The 26641-nt window shown below is 57.6% G+C and overlaps 1 protein-coding gene across 1 annotated transcript in view; it reads right to left on the bottom strand.

Annotated features, from left to right (window-relative positions):
* The window catches only part of LOC308551963 (protein Shroom2-like), a 99823-nt gene that overhangs the window by 19183 nt on the left and 53999 nt on the right, over positions 1-26641 (bottom strand). The window contains exons 3-5 of the mRNA XM_081126889.1: positions 24903-25031; positions 19782-22173; positions 17761-17858 (exon numbers count right to left, since the gene is read on the bottom strand). Of these exons, the coding sequence (XP_080983015.1) occupies positions 17761-17858; positions 19782-22173; positions 24903-25031 (2619 nt within the window). The remainder of the gene's footprint in view (positions 1-17760; positions 17859-19781; positions 22174-24902; positions 25032-26641) is intronic.

Below are 26641 nucleotides of genomic sequence, written 5' to 3'. Positions count from 1 at the left end.
GACACACCAGAAGCTACCCACACAGCACGGAACGACGGTGAGTGGCTTAGAGAGCACACCGCCAAGCAGCCCTGTGGCTTCGAATTAAAGAAGGGCAGTCACACCCGGCCCATGACAACGCCGTCCGAGAAGGGCAGCCCCGGGTCCCGTGGCCTCCTTGAGGGGGGAAGGCTCCAGGAGCCCCTTCAGTTCAGGCCTTGGGCCTGTGCAGAAACTAAAACCCAACTCGTAACCGCTCACACACGACTCCCTGGCCTTTCCCGTCACACTCCAGGGACACGCAACGGTTTCCTCTCCTCCCTCTAAAAACCTTCAACTCCAGCATCCACCGACCCCCATCAATGCACCGGGCACCCGCTGTTTCACATTCACCCACCATACCGTGCAGCAACGGACGGTAAGATCAGCCACAACTGGTGCTCAAGTCTCTGTGTGTTTTGGTCTCCAGACTCACGATGATGTGATCACGAGCGAGGACTTCTGTCTGCAGGATGCCTTGGACAGGCTGCGTTGGGAGACCCCCGGGGGCACCGGGGTAGAACTCGCCTGTGGGAGCAAAGCCCAGGATTGCCCCCCTAGCGCCCCGGAGGCCATATCCACTCAGGGACACAGACCTGCTGCCCAGCCTGTACTCCTCCCGTGTCCCAGACAGGGCACCTTGCGCAGAAGCCCAGGGCACTTAGCCCGTTTGATACCCATAACCCACTTCTGCCTTCCACGTTACACACGTAGCCCTGCATTTATGCACCTACAGGAACGCACGCCCGTTCATCTGTGCCGCAGCTGAAACTCCTGGCCCAACACCACCAAACTGACACCTTTGTCGGCCACACTTTTGCCAGTACACTGCCTCCTGAAACTCCAACCGAGGGCTAAAATGGGCCCCTGGCTGAGGCCCACTCGAGGCAAGAGTTGTTTTCCCTTCAGGAGACAAGCTCTGAGCTGCCAGAGGCCCTGACAAGGGCAGCTCGGGGAGAACGGGTGCCCCTCAGGCCTGTGACCTATTGACCAGGAAGCAGGATGGGACACGGTTTCCTGGCAGCTGTCGCCCTCTTGTGGCCAAGGAGGGAAACTGCACCCAGCCGTGATTTCCCAGGCCTGGGGGTTAACAGGTGCAGCAGGGCCACCTAGGGGGCTTCACTGCAAGGGCCCTGGCCTTGTCCCTCCTGCGACGTCCCCAGAGAAACTCTGCTCCAGGTTCAGTGGGTGCTTCAGAGCAGAACCAGCATTTCAAGCCCCATCACCTCCCTGACCCCTTGTCTGCCTGTCAGCCAGCCAGCCAGCCAGCCAAACAGCCAGCCATCCAGGCCCCACACCCTGTCTTGCACTAAGGTAGTTAAAAAGGTGGGACCCCCGCCCCAAGCCACAAAGTGGAATGCCAGGGCATCTCAAAATATTACACAAGAGCCCAGGCGCCCCTGGATCCTTCAGAGAGGACAGGTTTGTCCCCAGTGAAACCTAACTCGGGACGACTCAGAATATTTTGCCTGACTCCCAGTCAAGGCCAGAGTTCTGTTCCGTTCATAAGGCCAGCCCCAAGCTGTGAAAGGAGAAAGCCGGGCCTCGGGCCACTGGGGCCCGGCCCACCTGTCACCTCTTACCCAGCCAGAAGGCCAGCACACATGCTCCTGGAAGACCCGCCCCCTTGTGGCCAAGGGCCAGTACTGCACCCAGGATACTACTCCCTGGCCTGGGACTCAGCTGTCCCAGCCCCATCTAGGGCACTGCACTGCCCCAGTCCAGGGCCCCGCCCAAGTCTTCAGGAGAAACGTCCCTCCAGGCTTGGTGAAGGTTTCAGAGCAGAACGCAAATATCACACTCAATTCCTCCCAGGCCCCTTGTCAGCTAGGTTTGTCTCCACCCCCTACCCACCCCCAATCATGCCCGATGGCAAGCACAGAGACCGGTCCCTGACCCAGGCTCCAGGCCCCAGGGGGACCCTGAGTGAGGACAGGTTCGTCTGTCCCTCTAGAGGCCGAGGATGCTGCATCCAGTTGGAAACAAGCTGACACAAGGGAGCCCCGTGGAAGAGCTGAAGAAAACGCCAACCCGGCCTGGGAAGTTAGGTTTCAAACACAAGCTAGGCACGCATGAGACCCACCGGAATCTTATCAAACAGGCGGGGAACTGCGATGAGTGGCTTACAGAGCACACAGCCAAGCAGCCGTGCAGCTGCGAATTAAAGACGGGCAGTCACACCGGGCCCCTGACAACACGGTCCGCCAGGGGCAACCCCGGTTCCAGTGTCCTGCTCGACGGGGGAAGGCTCCGGGACCTCCTTCACCTCAGGCCTTGGGCCTGTGCAGAAACTAAAACCGAACTCCTAACCGCTGACACACGACTCCCCGGCCTTTCCCTTCACAGTCCAGCGACACTCCAACGGTTTCCTCTCCTCCCTCTAAAAACCTTCAACTCCAGCATCCACCGACCCCCATCAATAAACTGGGCACCGCTATTTTACAAACACCCACCACCTCACAGCAACGGACGGTAACATCAGCCACAACTGGCTGGTCAAGTCTCGGTGCCTTTGGGTATCCAGACTCACGTTTGATGTGATCATGACGAAGGACTTCTGTCTGCAGGGTGCCTTGGACAGGGTGGGCTTGGAGACCCATGCTGGCACTGAGGTGGAACTCGCCTGTGGGAGCAAAGCCCACGCCCGCCCCCCCGCTCTGGGAAGGAAATATCCACGCAGGGACACAGACCTGCTGCCCAGCCTCGGCTCCTCCTGTGTCCCAGAAGGGGCACCTGGGCAGAATCCAGGGCACTTAGCCCTTTCATTACCAATAACCCACTTCTGCCTTCCACGTTACACACGTAACCCTGCATTTACGCGCCTACAGGAACGCACGCGAGTTCATCTGTGCCACGCTGAATCTTGTGGCCCGACACCACCAAATTGACACCTTGGCCGGCACGCTGCCTCCCGAAACCCCAACCGAGGGATGAAATGGGCCCCTGGCTGACTCCCACTCGAGTCAAGAGTTGTTTTCCCTTCAGGAGACAAGCTCTGAACTGCCAAAAGAACTGACAAGAGCAGCGTGGGGAGAGCTGGTGCCCCTCAGGCCTGTGACCTGTGACCAGCAAGCCTGAAGGGACATTATTTCCTGGCCGCCGTCGCCCTCTTGTAGCCAGGGCGGGAAACTGCACCCCAGGCGTGATTTCCCAGGCCAAGGGGTTAACAGGTGCCCCATCCGACCTAGGGCATTGTGCTGCAAGGGCCTTGGCCTTGCCCCTTCTGCGACGTCCCCAGAGAAAGTGCTCCTCCAGGTTCAGTGGGTGCTTCAGAGCACAACCAGGATTTCAAGCGCCATCACCTCCCTGACCCCTTGTCTGTCAGCCAGCCAGCCAGCCAGCCAGCCAGCCCGGCCCCACACCCCGCCTTGCACTAAGGAATTTACAGATATGGGACCCCCCCCCCCCCGCCACAAAATGGAATGCCTGGACATCTGGAAATATTACACAAGAGCTCAGGCGCCCTGGGTCCTTCTGCGAGGACAGGTTTGTCCCCAGTGAAACCTAACTCGGGACGATTCAGACTCGTTTGCATGACTCCCAGTCAAGGCCAGAGTTCTCTTCCGTTCATAAGGCCAGCCCAGAGCTGTCAAAGGAGGCCCCGAACCAGGCGACCAAGCAGAAAGCCCGGCCACCAGCCACGGGGGGCCCGGCCCACCCCTCACCTCTTACCCAGCCAGAAGGCCAGCACACATGCTCCTGGAAGCCCCGCCCCCTTGTGGCCAAGGGCCAGTACTGCACCCCAGGACACTGCTCCCTGGCCTGGGACTCACAGCTGTCCCAGCCCCATCTAGGGCACTGCACTGCCTGAGTCCAGGGCCCCGCCCAAGTCTTCAGGAGGAACGTCCCTCCAGGCTCGGCGGAAGTTTCCGTTCAGGCCTTGTGCCTGTTCAGAAACTAAAACCGAATTCGTGACCGCTCGCAAACCCCACTCACTGACCTTTCGCTTCACACTCCAGGGACACTGCAACAGTTGCCTTCCTCCTACGAACAACCACCAACCAGAGCGTTCCCCGACCCCCATCAACGCTACCGGCACCCGGTCTTTGACAAACACCCACCACCTCGTAGCAACGGACGGTAACATCAGCCACAACTGGCTGCTCAAGTCTCGTTGCCTTTGGGTATCCAGACTCACGTTTGATGTGATCACGAGGAAAGCCTTCTGTCTGCAGGGTGCCTTGGACAGGGCGCGCTGGGAGACCCACGCGAGCATTGGGGTAGAGCTCGCCTTTGGGAGCAAAGCCCACGCTCCGCCCGCCCCCCCCGCCCCCCGGAGGCCATATCCACTCCGAGACACAGACCTGCTGCCCAGCCTGGGCTCCTCCCAGGTCCCAGATGGGGCACCCTGTGCAGAAGAGCAGGGCGTTTAGCCCTTTCGATACCCATAACCCCCTTCTGCCTTCCATGTCACACACGTACCCGTGCACTTACCCGCCTACAGGAAGGCACGCCTGTTCATCTGTGCCGAAGCTCAACCTCGTGGCCTAACATCACCAAATTGACAAGAGGCCACCCGGCCACACCTTGGCCGGCACGCTGCCTCCTGCAACCCCAACCGAGGGATAAAATGGGCCCCTGGCTGAGGCCCACTCGAGGCAAGAGTTGTTTTCCCTTCAGGAGACAAGCTCTGAGCTGCCAGAGGCCCTGACAAGGGCAGCGCAGGGAGAACTGGTGGCCCTCAGGCCTGTGACCTATTGACCAGGAAGCCAGATGGGACACGTTTTCCTGGCAGCCGTCGCGCTCTTGTGGCCACGGTGGGAAACTGCACCCAGCCGTGATTTCCCAGGCCTGGGGGTTAACAGGTGCCTCAGGCCCACCTAGGGGGCTTCACTGCAAGGGCCCTGGCCTTGTCCCTCCTGCGGCGTCACCAGAGAAACTCTGCTCCAGGTTCAGTGGGTGCTTCAGAGCAGAACCAGCATTTCAAGCCCAATCATCTCCCGGACCCCTTGTTTGTCAGACACACAGACAGAAAGCCAGCCAGCCCGGCCCCATACCCCGCCCTTACACTAAAGTAGGTACAGATGTGGGACCCCCGCCCCAAGCCACAAAATGGAATGCCCGGGCATCTGGAAATATTATACAAGAGCTCAAGCGCCCCTGGGTCCTTCAGAGAGGACAGGTTCGTTCCCAGTGAAACCTAACTCGGGACGATTCAGAATCGGTTGCCTGACTCCCAGTCAAGGCCAGAGTTCTCTTCCGTTGATAAGGCCAGCCCCGAGCTGTCAAAGGAGGCCCCGACCCGGGCGGCCAAAACATAAAGCGGGACCACGCGCCACCGGGACCCCGGCCCACCCGTCACCTCTTACCCAGCCAGAAGGCCAGCACACATGCTCCTGGAAGACACGCCCCCTTGTGGCCAAGCGCCAGTACTGCACCCAGGACACTGCTCCCTGGCCTGGGACTCACAGCTGTCCAGCCCCATCTAGGGCACTGCACTGCCCCAGTCCAGGGCCCCGACCAAGTCCTCAGGAGGAACGACCCTCCAGGCTCGGCGGAAGTTTCCGTTCAGGACTTGTGCCTGTTCAGAAACTAAAACCGAATTCGTGACCGCTCACAAACGACTCCCGGGCCTTTCGCTTCACACTCCAGGGACACTGCAACGGTTGCCTTCTGCCCACGAAAAACCACCAACCCCAGCTTTCCCCGACCCCCATCAACGCTACCGGCACCCGGTCTTTGACAAACACCCACCACCTCGTAGCAACGGACAGTAACATCAGCCACAACTGGCTGCTCAAGTCTTGGTGCCTTTGGGTATCCGCACTCACATTTGATGTGATCACGAGGAAGGACATCTTTCTGCAGGGTGCCTTGGACAGGGCACGCTCAAAGACCCACGTGGGCACCAGGGTAGAACTCGCCTGTGGGAGCAAATCTCAGGATGATCGCCCTCCTGCCCTCCCGCCCTGCGGAGGCCATATCCACTCAGAGACACAGACCTGCTGCTCAGCCTGGGCTCCTTCCAGGTCCGAGACTGGGCATCCTGTGCAGAAGCCCAGGGCACTTAGCCCTTTCGATACCCATAACCCACTTCTGCCTTGCATGTCACACACGTACGCGTGCATTTACCCGCTTACACGAACACACGCGCGTTCATCTGTGCCGAAGCTCAACCTAGTGACCTAATACCACCAAACTGACAACAGGCCACTCGGCCACACCTTGGCAGGCACGCTGCCTCCTGCAACCCCAACTGAGGGATGAAATGGGCCCCTGCCCGACTCCCACTCGAGGCAAGAGTTCTTTTCCCTTCAGGAGCCAACCTCTGAGCTGGCAGAGGCCGTGACAAGGGCAGGGCAGGGAGAACTGGCGCCCCTCAGGCCTGTGAGCTGTGATCAGAAAGCCTGAAGGGACGTGATTCCCTGGCAGCCGTCGCCCTCTTGTGGCCACCGCGGGAAACTGCACCCCAGCCGTGATTTCCCAGGCCAGGGGGTTAACATGTGTCCCGGGCACACACGCGGCACTGTGCTGCAGGGGCCCTGGCCTTGTCCCTCCTGCGACGTCCCCAGAGAAACTCTGCTCCAGGTTCAGTGGGTGCTTCAGAGCAGAACCAGCATTTCAATCCGAATCACCTCCCTGACCCCTTGTCTGTCTGTCACTCAGCCAGCAAGCCAGCCAGCCAGGCCCCACACCCCGCCCTTACACTAAAGTAGGTACAGATGTGGGACCCCCGCCCCAAGCCACAAAATGGAATGCCCGGGCATCTGGAAATATTATACAAGAGCCCAGGCGCACCTGGGTCCTTCAGAGAGGACAGGTTCGTTCCCAGTGAAACCTAACTCGGGACGATTCAGAATCGGTTGCCTGACTCCCAGTCAAGGCCAGAGTTCTCTTCCGTTGATAAGGCCAGCCCCGAGCTGTCAAAGGAGGCTCCGACCTGGGCGGCCAAAGCAGGAAGCTGGGCCACAGGCCACGGGGCCCCGGCCTACCTGTCACCTCTTACCCAGCCAGAAGGCCAGCACACATGCTCCTGGAAGCCCCCGCCCCTTTTTGGCCAAGGGCAGTACTGCACCCAGGACACTGCTCCCTGGCCTGGGAGTCACAGCTGTCCCAGGCCCATCTAGGGCACTGCACTGCCCCAGTCCAATACCTTGCCCAAGTCATCAGGAGGAACGTCCCTCCAGGCTCAGCGGACATTTCAGTGCAGGCCTTGGGCCTGTTCAGAAACTAAAACCTAACTCATAACCACTCACAAACAACTGCCCGGCCTTTCACTACACACTCCAGGGACACTGCAACGGTTTCCTCTCCTCCCACTAAAAACCTTCAACCCCAGCGTCCCCCGACCCCCATCAACACTACAGGCACCCGCTGTTTGACAAACACCCGCCACCTCGCAGCAACGGACGGTAACATCAGCCACAACTGGCTGCTCAAGTCTCGGGGCCTTTGGGTATCCGCACTCTGGTTTGCTGTGATCACGAGGAAGGACTTCTGTCTGCAGGGTGCCTTGGACAGGGCGTGCTGGGAGACCCACGCGAGCACTGGGGTCGAACTCGCCTGTGGGAGCACAGCCCCTGCCCCCCACCCCCCGCCTGGCAGAGGCCATATCCACGTAGAGACACAGACCTGCTGCCCAGCCTGGGCTCCTCCCGTGTCCCAGACGGGTCACCCTGTGCAGAAGCCCAGGGCACTTAGCCCTTTCGATAGCCATAACCCACAACCCACTTCTGCCTTCCATGTTACACGCGTATGCGTGCATTTACACGCCTACAGGAACGCACCCGCGTTCAGCTGTGCCGCAGCTCAACCTCCTGGCGTAACACCACCAAACTGACAAGAAGCCAGCCGGCCACACCTTTGCCGGCACGCTGCCTCCTGCAACTCCAACTGAGGAATGAAACGGGCCCCTGGCTGAGGCCCACTCGAGGCAAGAGTTGTTTTCCCTTCAGGAGACAAGCTCTGAGCTGCCAGCGGCCCTGACAAGGGCAGCACAGGGAGAACTGGTGGCCCTCAGGCCTGTGTCCTATTGAGCAGCAAGCTGGATGGGACACGTTTTCCTGGGAGCCGTCGCCCTCTTGTGGCCACGGCAGGAAACTGCACCCAGCCGTGATTTCCCAGGCCAGGGGGTTAACAGGTGCCCCAGGCCCACCTAGGGTGAGAATTAGCGCCAGAAACAAAACAAAAGATATAGTTATAATATCAGATCATAAACTAAGCCAAAAACCATTGGCTTCAGGTGTCTTCCCTTTTATCACAACTCCATGTAACCCCAAATTCTGAAAATCACACATCTCAGATTGTTGTCTGATGTTACTCAGCTGAATCGTATTTGAAATGGATTATTCACCCAGTAGGCTTCAGGTATTTATTGTATGAAAATGTATTTTATATGCTTGACTACAATACAAAATGTCTATGACACATATATCTGTGTGAAGTGCACACACACATATGTACATATACATACATATGCACGTATGTGTGTGTATGCATGTTCAATATCGTACAACAATTTTTAGTAATTCCATTTTTAATGGCCTCCAAGCATGTTTAAGGGCCCACTGGCTAGATTTTTTTTAACCGAAATCATTAAATAAGAAATGTCATGTGAGTTATGCCCAAGAGAACGCCACTATTGGCAGCCGACTTTATGAGGCGCTAGCGTGGAGGAGTAATTTTAGTCCAGGGTACTGCAGCTGCCTCCCGCAGGCAGAAGACGCGCCTGCTGACAGGAGCTTGTGCCATTTGTAAATGGATGGCAGAGATGTTACGTGTGTTTCATATATATTTATGTCTTTTTTCATATGAACATTGACAGCAAATGAGTCGAACACCACAGCCCACAGGGTCGGATGTGATTTTTTTTTTTTAAATATGTCTTTATTGATTTCAGAGAGTGGAAGGGAGAGAGATAGAAACATCAACGATGAGAGACAGTCATTGACCAGCTGCCTCCTGCATGCCTCCCAGTGCGGATTGACCCCACCCCCGCGGCATGTGCCCTGACGGGGAACCGAACCACAACCTCCTGGACCATAGGTCGACGCTCAACTGCTGAGCCACGCTGCCGGGCCGGGTGTGATTTTTAAGGGGAATTTGAGTCCCGGGCTTCTCTCCCCAGGAATCAAAATTTATTCTGTCTGAAAGGGACCTTAGGAACTGTTTCATCCAAACTCCTTATTTCATGGGTGAAGAAACAGAGGGCACATCCAAGCGGGGGGGGGGGGGGAGAGCCACGTCCCAGTGTCTCAGCCCAGCCGGGGGTCTGTGCACTGCAGCCCCTGGGATTCCTATCCCTGCATTGTTGGCGCACCGGACGCAAGGCGTGCAAGTTAATGAGAGGACAGGCTCGGCACCTCGCTCTGCATTCAGGCATGTGCACCTGCAGGACCTGCCAACATCGGAGGCTCCATGACACAGCAGCAACCACCAGATTAAAAACCAGCCACGCAGCCCGGGAGGTATGGCGTATTGGTTGAGTGTCAGTCAACCCATCAAGCAAGAGGTCACCAGTTCAATTCCCAGTCAGGGCACATGCCTGGGTTGTGGGTTCGATCCCCAGTACGGGGTGTGCAGGAGGCAGCTGTTGGATGTTTCTCACTGATGTTACTATTTCTCCCCCTTCTTCTCTCTCTCTAAAAGAAAAAACAATCAATAAGAAAAATATTTAAAGACCAGCTGTACACAGGGGTGCTGCATCACCAGCCATGTGAACCCATCACTGAGGCCAGTGTGCTTGTTGTGAAATGAACCCGATACCCATGCTGGGAGCCGAGACACATGGGTGAAAAGGCTTTGTGAACTTGGAGGAATTAACACAAAGGATTCTATACCTGTTTCTAAAGGTGGAAAATCTAATTAAACTCTAGGATCTCTCTGGACCTCCAGGGAGGTCTACCCCTCCCAGAAATGACCTGACTACCAACCGGCTGCAGGAAAGCCAGCTGGAAAACACAAGCATCCCATGGCTGGGGAAACACGGGCTGGACGGGGGACGCAAACCACCAGCTCTGCCTTCTACTGCCTCCCCCCCTGCACCTTCTTCAATTTTATTTTTATTTATGTTTTAAAAATATGTTTTTATTGATTTTAGAGACAGGGAGGGAGAGGGAGAGAAAGACAGAAACATCAAGGATGAGAGTCATGGATCGACTGCCTCCTGCACGGCCCCTACTGGGGGATCAAGCGGCAACTGGGGCCTGTGCCCTGACCAGGAATCCAACCGTCACCTCCTGGTTCATAGGTTGACCCTCAACCCCTGAGCCATGCTGGCCCGGCTCTTCTTTGATTTTAATGCACAGAAGAGGTGCTGAGAGTCAAGCAAATGGGTTCTGAAGGCCACATAAGGTACAAGCTTCTCCAGCCTTCCGAATTCAGAGGTGGACTCGGGGAGAGCAGGCGGTCCATGCCACACAAGCCACAGTTCGTGCGTTCGCCAGGGCCATCCGTCACTCTGGCTGGGCCACAGGAGCCTGTGCAGCGCATATGGTCAACACCAACATGTATGCTTATTTCTAGTACTCTCTTTAAAATACTGCTGTGGCCTGTGCTTTGTTCATGCATCCCTGAAAAAAACCTGCAGGTATTTTTCCTTAAGGTGTGTGCATGTGTGCGTGTGTGAGAGAGAGAAGTGTAGAATTTTTCCACGACGCGTAACAAAAGCATAGAGCTGTTCCTCTTTCTACCCTCCATGAAATGCTTTTCTGCAACATAATCATTAAAAATGTACAGAACGTGCCCTCCAAGATCCTGCTTTTCAAAGAAAAGAAATACGCCGACCATCCAGGAAATCTGCACCAAATCTTCGGTTATTTTCAGATGACACGTGAAAATATTTCCCACTCATTGCTTCTATCAGCCTGCAGACAACGTGTGAGGCAGCAGGCTGTCTCGTTATAAATGCCGCCAGGCAGATTTCTGCAAACCTGTCTTCACACTTCCTCCTTGCCTTTCACCTGGCACGACCAGCGAACATGCATTCCGCCACGCCGCCCACCCATGCGAGCCCGCACCTGCAGACGCAGTGTGTGTGCGCACGTGTGTGCACACAGATCGCCGCCGCAGTTTCCCCATGACACAGCGCCTGCCCTCCCTGCACACACACAAAAGCATGCTCAGGCAGAGCCGCGGCAGTCCCACCGTTCAGAAATACGGCCAAGACGAACAATCTGTTTCTCTTACCAGACTACAAAAAGAAAACACACACACCAAACACCAGGAAACCACAGCTCATGCACAGCAGACGTGCAAAAGAAAGGCATGCCACACCAAGGACAGCGAAGCCCAACAGCTGGAGCAGCACCCCCAGCACCCAAGAATCCATGTCCTCCGCTCACATCCCCCCCACGCAAGGAGCAGGGTGTGTGTGCATTTCGCCACAGAGCATTTTCTTCATGACTAAACATGCACACCCGATTCCACTGCTATTTTTTCTTTTTCATTTGGATGCGGCTGACTCACCATTTCCTTTCAGTATCCACATGCAAAGCCTCAGTCGTAAAAACGCTTATTCCCCACTGTTATGCCAAAAGAAAAGGCATAAAAGGCAAGGCGGGGGGGGTCCTTGCGCGCTGCTGGGGCCCTGACCCAGCCTCCGGGGTGACCTTGGCACAGGGAAGGGGGCTCTGCACGACGTCCACATAGCAAGGAGCCCAGTGACAGCAGCCCAAGCCTGAGCGGAGAGCACCGCCCGGGAGTTCCCAGCGCGCTCTCAGCCGCCTGCCAACAGCAGCCCTGCAAAAAGCCGCCGGTGTCTGCAGACACACGGGCGGCGCGGGCGCGCGCGCGGGCGCACAGGCGCGTGCAGCGCGCGCGCGCCCGGGATCTGCGCCCCGCGGTGCGTGATTTTTCATCTGCAGGCAGAACAATGCACACGCAGGACGCGTGCCGAGCTCCCCGGATCCCCCCGCTCCGCTGCACCGCAGGCTGACAAGCCCGAGCCGCTCTTTTACAGCCCAGAGAACAAAAGACGCGCCGGGGGTCCCAGCCCCCGCGGCGGCAGGAAAGCAGCCCCGGCTGGAGGAGGTGCCCAACCGGGACGCCAGACGCTTACCCGGCCCCCTGGGCGCGGCGCTGCCTTCGGGGACCCGCGGCCCCGGCCGGCTGCCGCCCCGAGGCCCGCCCTCCGCAGCCAGACTCCCGAGGCCACGCTCCCCACGCTGCCCGACTGCGCCGGCCGCCTCGTGACGGCCCAGGGCAAGTCCACGCAGGCTCCGGCGGCGCGCACCTCCGTGAGCATTTCACGTTACTCCGCCGCCAGCTCCTGACCCCAGGGCGGCGTGCCCAAGGCTCCTGGCCTAACCCCCCCAAACGCTTGCCCTCCTGAACCCCCAAACGCTTGCCCGCTAACCTACCAACCCCCATATCTGGGGTGTAGTCGCTGGAAACATCCAAAAGCGGCCCTGGCTGGTGTCGGTCAGTGGTTAGCTTGCGCGCGTGCACGTGCGCCCATGGGCGCGCACGCAGACACCCCCCCCCCCTCACTCCCCGCCCTGCACGAAAGGGTCACGGGTTCGGTTCCGGATCAAGGGCACGCCCCTGGGTTGCAGGTTCCATCCCCACCCCCAGACGACCCGCTTGCTTGCGGGAGGCAAGGAATGGATGTGTCTCTCTCACATGGATGTTTCTCTCCCTCTCCCTCTCCGGCTCTCCCTTTCACTCTCGCTAAAAAAAAAAAAAAAAAAAAAAAAAAATCAATGGAAAAAATATCCTCACTCCTTGGGTGAGGGTTACAAATAAAAATAATAATAATAATATTCAAATGCGTATTTCACATCTGGCGCGTGCACTCTCCGGCTTTTTAACGCGCTCATGAGGCATGGAACCGTGCAGGTAACCCAGTGTTTGCTGAAGTTTTACTGTGCGCGAGGCGGTCAGCCAAGCCAAGAGGTGGTGGCTGACCCTGACCTACCCAATCTGTCAGCTCATCATGATCTGTACTGAAAGTCCCCGAGTCCAACCTCCCCGCCCAAAGCAGCTGAGACCGCAGGGCCTCGCCCCCCCCCCCAGGCCCTGACCAGCCCCTTCCCACTGGAGAGCCCCCCCTCCCCTGCCTGCACTGACCTTCAGGACCGACTTTCTCCTTTCAACCTGCTTCTGTCTACCTCTGCTAAGTTCACAGCAATTCTTTCTTTTTTAAAAAAGTATATTTTTATTGATTTAATTTTAGAAAGAAAGGAAGGGAGAGGGAGAGAGAAACACCAGTGAGAAAGAAACATTGATTGGCTGCCTCCTGGGGATCAAAACGGCAACCCCGGCAGGTGCCCTGACCGGGAATCGAACCTGGGACCCCTTGGTTCATGGGTCAGCGCTCAACCACTGAGCAACACCAGCCTGGCCACAGCAATTATTTCTCACTCTTGCTCATTGAACCAAATAAGACACGCATGTCTCCTGCTATTATATTTGTATATAACAGTATGACTGCTACTTCAGCAAGAGCGACTTTTCCATGTTTTGTTTTGTTTTTACGCCTACTTGATCTTAAGCACTGTGCTGATGCATTAACATGAAATCCATTAAACATTTAAATAAGTCTGCAAGGAAGGTTGCTCTGGATATCCCACCTTCCGGGGACACGCGTTATTAGCAGGCTTCGGTGGCCTGATACCATTGCGCTGAGAGAGAAAATGACGACTTCACCCTGTGTTTTCCACTCCAAGCCTACATTCTTTTTGTTTATTTGTTTTTTAGCTAACCCTCACCTGATGATATTTTTCTGCACTGATTTTTAGAGAGAGTAGCAGGGAGGGGGAGAGAGGAAGAGAGGGAAACACTGATGTGAGAGAGACACTTCAACTGGTTGCCTCCCGAAGGAGCCCTGACGGGGCCAGGGATCAAACCTGCAACCCAGGTACGTGCCCTCGACCAGGATTTGAACCTGTGACCTTTTGGTGCCCCGGCTCACGCTCTAACCACTGAGCCACACTGGCCAGGGCCCAAAGCCCACGTCCTTTCCACTCCTTCCCCTCCTTCCCACTGGGGTGCATATACAAACTCCCAAAGCTAAACCACCAAACATGAGACAAGTAAAATGCAGATTACAAGAGAAGTGGACTTCACACTGCAGCAGAATCATCAAAGAAGCCGCTTTTCAAGTGTCTGTCTGGACAGAGAGCCATTCAGGCCCCCGATTCCCAGCCCAGGAAGCACTCTCACTCCTCGCCGGGACCAAACCCAGGGTAACTGAAACTGTGGTAAGGGGGGACTATTGTACCAAAAAACTCACCCTTTGAAAGTGTAGCGTTCAACAGTTCCAGTGTATTCACGGCTTCTACCCCCGTCACTACGATCTAATTCTGGTACATATTCATCAGCCCCTAAAGAAAGTCCATGCCCAGGACAGTCACTCCCACTGCCCCACCCCTTCATCCCTGGCAGCCACTCACCTGCATTCTGTTCTCCGGATCTGCCTATTCTGGGAATTATAGACATTCGGAATCACGCACTACACAACTTAGCTTATTTTTATTACGTCGTTAAATATGTCTCCGCCTTGTCGGAATCCCGGGAGAAGGCAGGCCGCCCTGCCCCGTCCGAACCGGAGGTCAGGGTCAGGGGTGGGCCCCGGCTCCTCCGACTTGCCCTCAGCATTTCAGGTAGTGAGAACTCCCAAGGTCCTCTGCACACTTCCTTCCCCCTCTGTCCCGGGTCTCACTCCACGCCCCCCCTCCCAGCGCCGACCCAGGCACCCGGAGGCCACTGGTTCGACTCCAGGTCAGGGCCCATGCCAATCGATGACTCTCATCACTGGTGTTTCCATCTCTCTCTCTCCCTCTCCCTTCCTGTCTCTGAAATCAATCAAAACGTATTTAAAAAACAAAGCAAAACACCTCCTCTCCGATAATGTGAGGCCATGAGGTCAAACCAGCAAGTCAGCAAACCTGCGGTCGCCCGTCCTGCCCGCCTTTCCTAAAGGCAAGGAGAAAACAGCTGCAAAGGGCTGCAAGCGCTCCTGGCACAGGGAGGCCGCTGTGGGGGGAGCTGGGCCTGGCGCTGGGCCGGGCCCTGGAAAGCCCCAAGCTTCAGTTCCATCCCGTTACCCCAGCTTCCTAATTACCCGGGAGCAGTTGGGTACCGAAAGCCTCAATTGCCCCTCAGCTTTTGAAGGCCCAAAAAAGTAACCGTCCTCTTTAAAGCAACAATGAGGCGGAGCTCGGAAGGGAAACCTGTGCTTTCTCCCTCTGGAATCTATTCGTAAATCAATAACGGGTCCCGAGGTAGCGCTTAACCTCTGTCCACCCAGCCGCCGCTCGGGGAGGACAGGAAGGTGGCCCTCGGGTGGGTTTCGGCTCGTTTGTGAGTATTGTGAACAAAGAGCGTGATTTCGTGCGAACTCCGCTCTGCGGCTGCCACTGGGATGTGTTCTCATCCCCCCTCCTCTCCCATCCGAGGTGGCAGGTCCCACCCCTGCTCAGGGCACATTTAAGAATTAACAACAAATCGATGCCTCTCCCTCTCTCAATTCAACGAAACGAAACGAAACGAAAATAAAAAATAAAGTAATAAAATAAAATAATAAAATAAAATAATAAAATAAAAAATAAAATAAAAATAAAATAATAAAATAAAATAAAATAAATAAAATAAAAAACAAAACCCACAACATCTTGAACCCCACAAAAACGTCCTGGGATTGCATGTGCAAACAATAATTCTTATCTTGACACTGTTCTGCCATCCCAACAAAGTACAACAAAAAACATTTTTTATTATCTTGCACTGCCTGAAATTTATACTTTGTTTTTACTGATTTATTTAGTTTTGTTAACCCTTCCCCAAAGAGATTTTCCCATAGACTTTTAGGGAGAGTGGGAGGCAGGGAGGGGGAGAGAGAGAAACATTGATGTGAGAGAGACGCATCGACTGGTTGCCTCGGGCCGTGCCCTGGGCCAGGGATCAATCCGTCAACCTTTCCGAGCGCAGGCTGACGCCTAACTGCTGAGCCACACCGGCCAGGGCCAACCTGTACTCCTTACACAGACACGTTTACATGACTTTAAACTCACAGACACTATTAAGCATCCTGAAATCTTCGCATTACAGGTTCTGTGTGTGGTGAGTAAAAGACAGGCCTCTGCCTGCATCTCCATTTCTTTTATCCTCGAACGCGAGGTTTCCAGGGCACTACTTCTTGCCAACGCTCCAGAAAATGAACTCTCTCTGAAAAGCTGGCCACGCGGTCTGTGCATTCCTCCCCTGGAATTTCACCGAGGCCCGCCACTCCCTAACGGCACCCGCAAGCCTGCAAATTGCCGGGTTCGGAGCTCAAAAGGAGAAACCTCGGGGACCGATCTCCTCCGAGCGGTGAGGCAGCCTGCCTGCAGGCCCGCCCGCCACATGCAGCCCAGGGCCCCTCCCACGCCTCTTGACCCTTTCCCCGCTGAGAGAGCCATTTTCAACACACACACACACACACACACGCACACACGCACACATGTGCACACACACAGTATACACATCACAGCCGTTCATTAGGACGATTCACAGCAGAGCAGCTTAACTCCAGGCCCACGAACCCTCTGCAGCTTCAATTCAATGAGCTCAGGGCAGAGTGCAGGCGGGAAACCAGAGCGCCCTGTGCACCACCCACCCACCCACCCGCACCCCCACCCGCAGCTCGCCCTCTCAGCCGGGCCCCGGAGCCGGCTTTGAAGGAAGTCCAGCCGGCGCTCAGCTGGGACTTGCTCGGAATCCGGCGATAAAGCCTTACTTGTGCTCCAAGCTCTGCTAAATGCGGCGGGCGTGTTACCCGTGGGCTTTCCCTCCCCCCCAGGGCTTCCGGGCCTTCGCCGCGCCCGCGGGACGGCGCTCGTGTCTCGCACAGCACACACGAAACGCCACGCCCGGCTCCTCAGAGCCACGGACACGTCGATCCCCTCGTGCATGGCTAACAGCTCGCCGTTTAAAGCCCAGTGAAATGGAACCCGGCCCACGGGGCTCTCAAAGCAAACGCTGAAGCTGGTTATTCTGCTGGGAAGCCAGGATTCTGAGGTTGGCGTCTGATGTGAATGTCGCACCCATCACCCGAGATTCTCCAGGTGCTTGAGAAATCTGCATGACCCGGCCGGACACAGTTACTCCCACCCTCCACCAGCCCTTTCCAACGGGGTTACCCCAGGGCTCCTGCGGGGGCCCCTCCTCCCTCCTCCGCCTCCCTCTGGCGTCAAGGGCAAGGCGAAGACACACTGTTATTTCATCTGAACTCCTCCCTGGCTCCAAGGAAGCGACCACACTCGCAACACTTTAGAATTAGGGCGCACACACTGTCCTGCGCTGCTCCCACCCACCTTCTCGCAGATTCTCTGCTCTTCCCTGCGGGAGCCGGTGGACTGGATGTCTATTTTAAAGCTCCAAATTAACCCACTACATACAATCTCTGTGAGTGACACTCTGACTCAGAGGCCCGGGCCCAGCGACCCAGCTGTGCACGAGGCTGCTGAAGCTCCGCTAAGCCAGCACTCTGGATAAAGGATTTTATTCAGGGTCACCGGGCTTCCTCCTTCTGTCAACATAAAGAACCTCACTGTACGGAAAACAGTAGCTGTTTTCAGAACCGAAAATACCACGATAGCATTAGAAGGCGTCACACCCTTGAGACGCCTCTTCTGGCAGCAGGGGGCCGCGGCTCTGGTCAAGATGGGGGGAGGGCACCCAGGGACACGGGAACACCCAGTTAGCAGCCCCTCCAGGTTTGGCCAAACCCAGACCCCGGCCGTGGTAACCAAGCATGCACGCACCATAAACAAACCCACCCCCAGAAGCCTTCTTAGTCACCCCAAGCCCAGATTCTCCTACCTTGGGGTGGGACACCCGTTCTCGGCCAGGACGGTGGAGGAACATTCTCCGTGCTCACCAGGGTCCTTTGCTTGCTGCCGAGGTTCGACGGGAGCTTCCTGCCAAGGGCAGCAAAGGGAGACGGGAGTCAGCAGGCAGCTGTCTCCAGGACATCTATTATTACGAAACCCCTTCATTGTGGGTTCGCCCTGCGAGCCTGGACCACGAGGGCGGTGACGCAGCCTGCTGACTGGCACCCACACCCGGCCACGGGGCTGGCGAGCTCAGCTCTCCAAAGTGTCGCGCCCAAACAACTCCACCAGACCCTGGCCGGCGTGGCTCCGTGGTTAGAGCATCGGCCCCCACACCAAAGGGTTTCGGGTTCGATTCCTGGTCAAGGGCACATACCTGGGTTGCAGGTTTGAACCCCGGCTCCGTGTGGGGAGGCAACCAGTTGATGTCTCTCTCTCACATCGATGTGTCTCTCTCTCCCTCTCCCCCCTCCTTCCACTCTCTCTGAAAATCAATGGAAAAAGTATTCTGAGGTGAGGATTCACTCACACACACAATAGAAAACAAACAAAAACAAACAACAGAAACAAAACAACAGGACTCAGACTTTTCGCCCACCTCGGTTCTGGGCAGAGCTTGTACATGAAGTCTGTGAAGCTGTAGGACACGTTGGCCAAAAAAACCCCCAAGCCCGCTGGTCACCACTCATTGAGGTGAAGCCTCGAGGCCAGGACTTGGCAGCGTGTGGGATTCTGGTCTCCCGACTGAGCGAGCACGGGATTCTCAGGGTCACGCTGCGCCGGCCACAGCAGGGCCCCGCCAGGGCAGGAACAAACGCTCCCGGAGTCCAGAACCCCGATTCCACAGGGAACAGGCTTGGCATCAACTTTAACCATTCAAAATGCTTACCTCAAAAAAGTGCAATAACGCCCTGGCCGGTGTGGCTCACTGGGTTGAGCATGGCCCCATTCACCTAGAGGTTGCCGGTTCGATTCCCGGTCAGGGCACATGCCCGTGTTTCTGGCTCGGTCCCCAGTAGGGGGCGTGCAGGAGGCAGCTGATCAGTGTTTCTCTCTCATCATTGATGTTTCTCTCTCTCTCTCCCTCTCTAAAATCAATAAAAACATATTTTCTCAAAGGTGCAACAGTGTAACCATGCATTGCTTTTTAATTACATCCGTCCCAGAGCAATGTTTAAAAAAATATCTGGAGGAAAAAAAACTAAAAAGAACAGATACTAAAAGTATTAAACAGTATCCAGGTTAGAAAAGCGGCTGTCCGATGTGGCCTTAACCCCTTCCATGAAACGCCGCTCTGCATTTCAGAGGACAACTTACCATGTTCTACAGTTTTCTCCAAGGTCTTTGCTCGGTACTAAGGCAGGGACAAGCTGATGGGGAGACAGAGACAGTGGCAGCAAGGCAAGGAGAGGGCCCTGGCTGGCCTGGCTCCGTGGCTCGAGCGTCCGCCAGTGCACCCGTGTCTCGGGTTGGATCTCCCGCCCCAGTCAGGATGCATGCAGGAGGCAAGCAATCAATGTTTCTCCCTCACATCAATGTATCTCTCTCACATCAATGTTTCTCTCTCACATCAATGTTTCTCCCTCACATCAATGTATCTCTCTCACATCAATGTTTCTCTCTCACATCAATGTTTCTGTCTCACATCAATGTTTCTCTCTCACATCAATGTTTCTCTCTCTCTGTCCCCCTAAAAAAACACACCAAAAAACAAAAACAAACACCAGCAATGGAAAAAATATCCTCTGGTGAGGGGTGAGCATTAACATGCCCCCCCCCCCAAAAAAAAGAGGTGCTGAGACTGGGCTGGGAGCTCCAGGCGCGGGTCCAATCCCAGCAGGTTAAACCCCAGGAGGCAAAAGCAGCCCGGGTGCCCCCAGACCCCTTGGCGCAGCCTGACGCCGCTGGAGCCCCGTGGATGCCGCGACCGTGATGGGTGCCGGTCGTGCCCATGCTGGCCTTGTACCCGGGGGTGTCCTACACCTGCCTGAGCTCCGGGGCGATGCTCACCTGTTGGTAGAGGTCTGTGGACGGCGACGACCGCGACCTCTCGTGGACATAGCGCAGCCTTTCGCGCTGGTCCAGGCCCGCCTCCAGGATGTCGTCGGCGGAGTGGTACCTGCCCGCGCCGCGGGCCTCAGGGCCTTTGCCCTGCTTCCTCCATGAGGCCTGATACTCCGCAAAGGTCCCGAGCCTCTGCGGCGGCTCCGATGCCCCCGTCTTTCCCGCGCTCCTGGGACCGCCGGCGTTTTCTCCAAAGGACGTGGTGCGCGCCCTGGGCTGGGGCCGCGGCTCCGCGCCCTGGTCCCCGGGGCCAGAGGCCCGCGGCCGGTCCGGCTTGTCCTTCGGGCCCCCGGGGAGCGCCTGCCTCGGCCCGGGCCGACTCAGAACCGGCCTGCTGGTCTCCTCAAAAAACTTCCACCTGTCCGCGAACGTCCCCACGGCGTCCTCGGGGCGCGGGCGGGGGCGGCCACCCCCGGACAGCCCCAGCTCATTCATTTTCTCGGGCTCCGAGTAGGACTTGAGTTTCTGCTCCCCCGTGAACCGCTTCCGGCCCCCAATGCGGGCCACGTGCGACAGCCCCCCGGCCCCCGACACGCCACCTGCGGACGAGGGCGGCCTGGCGGGGCCCGCCTCCCAGGGCCGGGGCGCAGCGGCGGGGCCGGGTTCCGGGGACCCCGCGTCACGGTCCGCTGGGCTGGGGTCCAGGTCCCGGCGCTTAAACGACGTAGCCCTCAGGACGCGCGCCTGGGCCTCCTTCAGGTGGTCCTTGTAGGTGCCCGGGAAAGGAGCGCCCGGGGCGCGCGCGCCGCGCCAGCTGCCCACGTCTCCGTCGGCCTCGCCGGGCGCAGCCAGCGTCACCGAGCTCCGGCTCTTCTGCAGCCGGGCGCGCCGCAGCTGGATCTCGTTGCGCAGGGTGGTGGCAAAGCGGTCGCTCCTGCGCGCGGGTTTCCCGCCCTGCGCGTCGAAGGGCGCGGGCCCCTCCTGGCCGTCGTCGGGCCGCCGGGTGCCCTCCCGGGCCAGCGAGTGCAGCAGGGGCGTCCCGTGCGCCGAGATCTCGCTGCCCTCCGCGGCCGCCCACCTGAAGCCCTCGGCCGCTCGCTTCCCGCCGGCGCCGCCTCGCTGCGGCTCTTCCATCCCCGGGGAGCGGCCCCCCACGCCTCGGTCCCCCGGGTCCCCCTTGCCGCCCTGGGCAGCCGGGGCCTCCTGACTCTGAGGGAGGTGACCACGGGCTCTGTGGCCCGCCGGGTGTGCGGCGGGACCCTCGCGGGCTCCCCCGGGCGAGGCGCAGCGCCAGGAGCCCTCCCGGAGCTGGGGCGCCTGTGCGCTCCCCTGGCTGCCCTGTCTCGTGGTCGCAGAGGGGCAGCGGCTCTGCCCGGCGCCGTCCCCCTTGCGCTCAGCCGCACCGGGCCACCTGGCCTGCGCCGGGCCGTCCTCTTGGAAGCAGTGGGCGGGGTGCTCCTGTGGCGCCCCAGCGAGCGCGCCGCGCGGGGGCTCCCTCGGCATCGCGGGGGCGCCCCTGGGGCCCTCGGGGAGGAAGGGGCTCTCGTGGCTGTACTGGCGCGGGTGCTGGCAGCCGCAGGACGGCGGGAAACGCACGTCGGTGCTGGAGAGAGAGGCCTGCAGCCGGCCGGGCGCCCCGTGGTGGGCGGAAGGCCACCCGCCGTCCAGGGGGGCGTCGGCCGCGCAGCCCGAGCTCCCGGGTCTCCTGCCGTCCCCGGAGCGCGCCAGCTTCCAGGGCGGATCCGCCGGCTCCGGTCTCCAGTCGCCGCGGGGCTGGGCCCGGCTCAGGCCCGGCAGGTGCTGGGCGGAGGCTGCCTCGGAGAGCGCGGGGCCCTGGGCCTTCTCGTGGCTCTTGGTGGCGGCGAAGCTATCACTGCGCAGCGGGGGCGGCGGCGGCGGCGGCGGCGACGCGGGTGCTTTCTTCTTATCGGGGACGTGCCAGACGGGCCCAAAGCTGGACCTCCCCGAGGTGGGCAGCCTGGGCTCGGGGGCGTCCTCCGGCCGGGGGCTCCTGCTGCTCTCCCGGGGGCCCCTGGGGGGGCCGTACCCCAGCCTCTCCTCCAGGCCCGGCGGGTCCTGCCGGCTGCCGCCGGGCCGGGACGCCTCCCACAGGCCCACTTTGTACAGGAGGTTCTCGGCCGAGGACGCGTCGGCCTTGGGCAGCGTGTGGTCGGGGGTGCTGGAGCTGGTGCAGAAGGAGCCGTAGGCCGAGTCCCGCTTGCCCGGCCCGCCCAGATGGTCGATGCTGCTGCTGGACTTGGCGGCCGACAGGCGCCCCGAGGGGTAGGGCTGGGCGGGCTGGTCCAGGCTGTCCACGCTGCCCAGGGAGCTGAAGTGGTCCGAGCGGCGCTGCAGGTTCGTGGGCTCCCACGCGCCCGACAGGTCCTGGGAGGAAGAGCTGGGCAACGAGAAGGGGCACAGGGACAGCTCGCTTTAGAATCAGTCACGGAAAAGGGGAGAGAGACCACCGCCCTGCGCAGACAGGGCACAGCACCGGGAGACAGTCACTCTTCCTAGAATGGGAAGGACCGAGCCCCGCGGACGCCTCGCAGTGCCTCGGGTCTGTCTCTCGGTGCATCCAGGACCCCGCTGGCCCCAGAAGGCAATGCCGGGGTGAACACGGCCCCCCATCAATCATGTGTTAACTGTAGTGGTTGGCAAACTGAAGCCCAGGAGCTAAATACGGTTTTTAAATTGGCTAATAATGGTTGGGGGAGGGGGTTGGTATAGGATCAAAAGAAAATTACTGCATGACTCATGAAAATGACACAAAGTTCAAATGGATGGGGCCAGTCACAGCCGCTTGACACAGTCTGGGGCTGCTTTCGAGCTGGAGGTGAGAGGCAGCAACAGCCCTGGCCGCAGAGTCTGACACAGTCACCCTCAGCCGCAGAGTCTGACACAGTCACCCTCTGCGGTCCACAGAACACGCCGTGGACCCCTGGTTTAGCATATGAGGCAATTTTATTATCAATTATGAACACAAAAGCCATCAAATGAGAATGGTTTTAAAATTCAAAGGGAAAGTGGAGAACATCACTTTCCCAAACCCAGCTATTGAAGTAGCAGTTGCACACTGTCAGTTTGCAAACGTCTGGAAAACGAGATGACTCGGGCGACAGGCTTTCTCTGCACCACCACGCGCTGCTGTGTTCAGGTACCTGATCGAACCGTGCAGACTTCCTTGGAACTGCACCTGAATGCCCAGAAGATAGGTTCCTGACTAGGACAGGGCCTAAGAGCAGGAAGCGAAAACTCGGGTGTACTACAACCAGGGAGACACATGGTTAATTCAGGAATGAATGCTTCAGGGAGGGCGCAACAGTGGCAGCTCTCAATAGTGCAACTATGTATCCAAATATGTTAAAGGCTTTCAGTAACGCTCAACAGAGCTGGAACATTTATGCTTCAATGTCAAACACACACACACACACACACACACACACACACACAACAAGCAAACAAACAAAAAAACCAGCTGTGGCTACTTTAGGTCTGGGGAGAACCAGGATGAGAGGGAAAACCCTGTGACCAGGAAAAGGCCATGGCAGTGAATGGCTAAGTCACCCGAGGGAGGACGGTGAGCGTCTCCCACCCCTTCCCACGAGGACAGGCCAGGTACCCTCCTCAGACACCGAGCACGCCCCTGCCCGCCCTCACCAGCACTCCCGAGGCGGCTTTTCCACGAGCGCCCAAGTCCAAGGAGCTATTAGTAACGCGTAAGTACTGTTTCCGCAAAGGTGCAGGCAGAACGCCTGTTTCTTTAATCAAGAAACCGCCAAATGGGCCTCATGGAGAGCCCGTCACAGTAAGTCGGCTCAATAATGAAATAAAAGCCCGCTTGTCAACTGAGTGGTAAAATCTGTGGTTTTTCGAAAACACCCTGGGCTCCCATTAGCACCATCTCCTGTCGCTTTAAACAGCTAATGCCGTCTTCGACACACACTGCCTTCGCTTCACATGGGTACTTTGCAAATTGACGGCAGACTAGTACCGTAAGCGAAAAATTGATTCTGACATGGCGGCGTTAGTCCCCAGCACACACATATAGGCACAGACACGCTTGCACAGATACACATGCACACCCACACATGCATGCACACATATAAACACATAAATCAACACATATAGATACACATTCGAGCACACAGATACACATGCATGCACACCCACACATGCATGCACACACACAACAAATGCACAGATACACGTGTGTGCAGAAAGCATGCACGCTCACACACATGCATAACAAATGCACATATGTGTGTGCACACTTGCATGGACATATGCATACACACACACAGTCATGCATACACAAACACACATGCATAAACAAGTGCGCACATAGATACATTCAAGCACACGCCCATGCACACGCATCAAAGCCACACTATTTGCTATTGCTGTAACTGTCATCCTTCTAACAGGACAGCCGTTAGGACACTGGCCACTAACCTGAGGTGGCCAGGCAGTGTCCTACGACTAGCAGGAGCCTCCTCAAGCCAACACCGCCACGGTGCTGTCGCATGCCCGCCTGGCATTAGCCCTCCCACTGTGAAATGTGGGTTCCAGGTAGGCGAGGTGGACCAGCACTTCCCCCTCCCCCGACCCACAGCTGCCGCGTCCCCCATCTCACACCCAGTGGTAACCACGGGGGGGCTCAAGACTTGTCGCTGCCCCGGCACGTGGGCTGCGAAAGCTCCGGCTTCCCTACCTCCACAGCAGCACCCGAGGGAGCTCTTGCCAAATACACCGGCCCAACCCAGGTAGCTGCGGCCTCTCAACCTGCATGTCAGCATCTCTAAAGAAGGGTGTGGCCGTGGGCACAGGGGTGGCTCAGAACCACCAACCCGGGCCCAGGCTCTGGGTTCGACCTTAAATAACATAAACGAGAAAGCAAAGTGTCCATCCTTGCTCTTGGCGTTTCCGTTTTTGTTTTCAAGGACTGCACACCTGTCTGCACAGTGGACACATTCAGAGTCCCACAGCAACGGCGTGTCCATGGCCTGTTCTCAGGAAAACAAAATCGCCCTGAAGTGAAGCGAGGGACCGTCACGGCAGGGCTGGGGGGTTCTGAGTGTCTGCAGGGGGCCACAGTTCCCATCCCAGCGGGGAGCGCGCGCCTACCTCACGTGGTGTCGGCCCTGCCAGGATGGGCAGGCGCCGGAGGACAGCGGACAGGTGGGCGCCTCGGGGTGGCTGTCGGAGAACTTGGTGGCATGCCAGGAGTGAGGCCTCCAGCTGAGCTCATTTCTCCTGTAAAAGAATGCAGGCGGCTCAGGGACTGCACACGGGGACAGCGTCGTGCTGAGGCTGGGAAGAAGTCACCGCAGCTTCTACGCCACATACAGCACCGTGTTCAAGTGCTGCCACTGTCCCTGGGCACGAGCACGCTTTTTAAAAAATGTGTTGTAGTTAAGTAAATCTTGCCCACCCCCCCCCCCAGACCACAGAGGGAAACTTCTATGGGTCCCGTTGGGCACAGCTGGCCCGGCCCCTCCGCCTCCTTGAGGCTGGAGAAGCGGCCGGGCCGCAGGGAGCTCGACGCGTCCCCAGTTCAGCTGGGTCACAGCTCGGATTGCTTCTCTCTGCATATGTCCTCACTTCAGTCAATGTGGCTCCGTCACAGTTAACTAAGACTAACAGGCATATAAGCCTCTGAACCTCTCGGAGGATCTATTACATCGTCTACAGGTCCCTGTCATGTGTCCCACGAAGCCCTCGTCCAACAGGTGCAGTGCAGGGCTTCTGAGCAGGTGTGAGCCTCCCTGGATCCCACTCCAGTCCTGGCCACACCGTGGGGGGCCTCTTAGTTTTCTGGCCACACCTGCCCAGGTGAGACAGGTGTGCCCAGGTGAGACAGGTGTGCCCAGGTGAGACAGGTGTGCCCCGGTGAGACAGGTGTGCCCAGGTGGAAATCCCTCCACCTGCGGGGGGAACATAACAGCCTCCAGGCACCTCTGGCACGTCCAGGCCTTTGGTTTAAGACAGAAAGAACCTGGCAGTGGACGGCTCCCCACCACGGAGCCTCCATCGGGCCCCTTTGGGTAGTTGCGGGAGATCAAACGTTCTCCCAAGAGGGCAACACCGTTAAAGAATATTATGCAATAAAGAATATTAAAGGAAGAACCAAAATGCCCATATAACCTAAACCCCCTAATGACTCGGTCACAAAGGAGGAAAAACACCTGGGTGGGGGAACACGGAATGTGTTGACTTTACGACAGTTTCCCAGGAACTAAAGCGCAAAGCAGGCGGATTCCTCACAGCGCAGAAGTAAAGGGGTCGTGAACCCGAGACTGTACCTCATGGAATTTCTCCGGATCCTCGTGAGGAAAGTCCTGGCCACATGAATTTCATTTTCAGATGGCTTTCCCTGTGCTAGCATATCCGCAACTTCTCTCATTTCCTTTAGAGTTAGTTACTGAAGGAAACAGACTAGACTAACTGAAACAGAGACAAAGAGAAAGGCGGGCTTGGAAAAGAAAACGCTTTACACTCCGGCAACATGTCGACCCGGCCGCTGGGACTCCTGGGGTGGGGCTGGGGTCACTGGCCAGTGCTCCCCGGGCACATGCTGTCCTTCCTTTTAGAAAGATAACACACAGATACGTGTCTCTCTTTCAAGAAGACACAGCCAGCCCTGCCGGTGTGGCTCAGCGGTTGAGCGTTGACCTAGGATCTAGGCGATCGGGGTTCGATTCCCGGTCAGGGCGCATGCCCGGGTTGCGGGCTCGATCCCCAGTAGAGGGCGTGCAGGAGGCAGCCGATCAGTGTTTCTCTCTGCCTCTCTCGGAAATCAATAAAAACATATTTAAAAGAGAAGACACATAGTCAAAAGTTAACAGTACTAATCGGGGCTATTT

The sequence above is a fragment of the Miniopterus schreibersii genome (assembly GCF_964146895.1).
Source record: "Miniopterus schreibersii genome assembly, chromosome: Y".
Taxonomy (NCBI): domain Eukaryota; kingdom Metazoa; phylum Chordata; class Mammalia; order Chiroptera; family Miniopteridae; genus Miniopterus; species Miniopterus schreibersii.
This window is presented reverse-complemented; position numbering and strand designations above follow the sequence as displayed.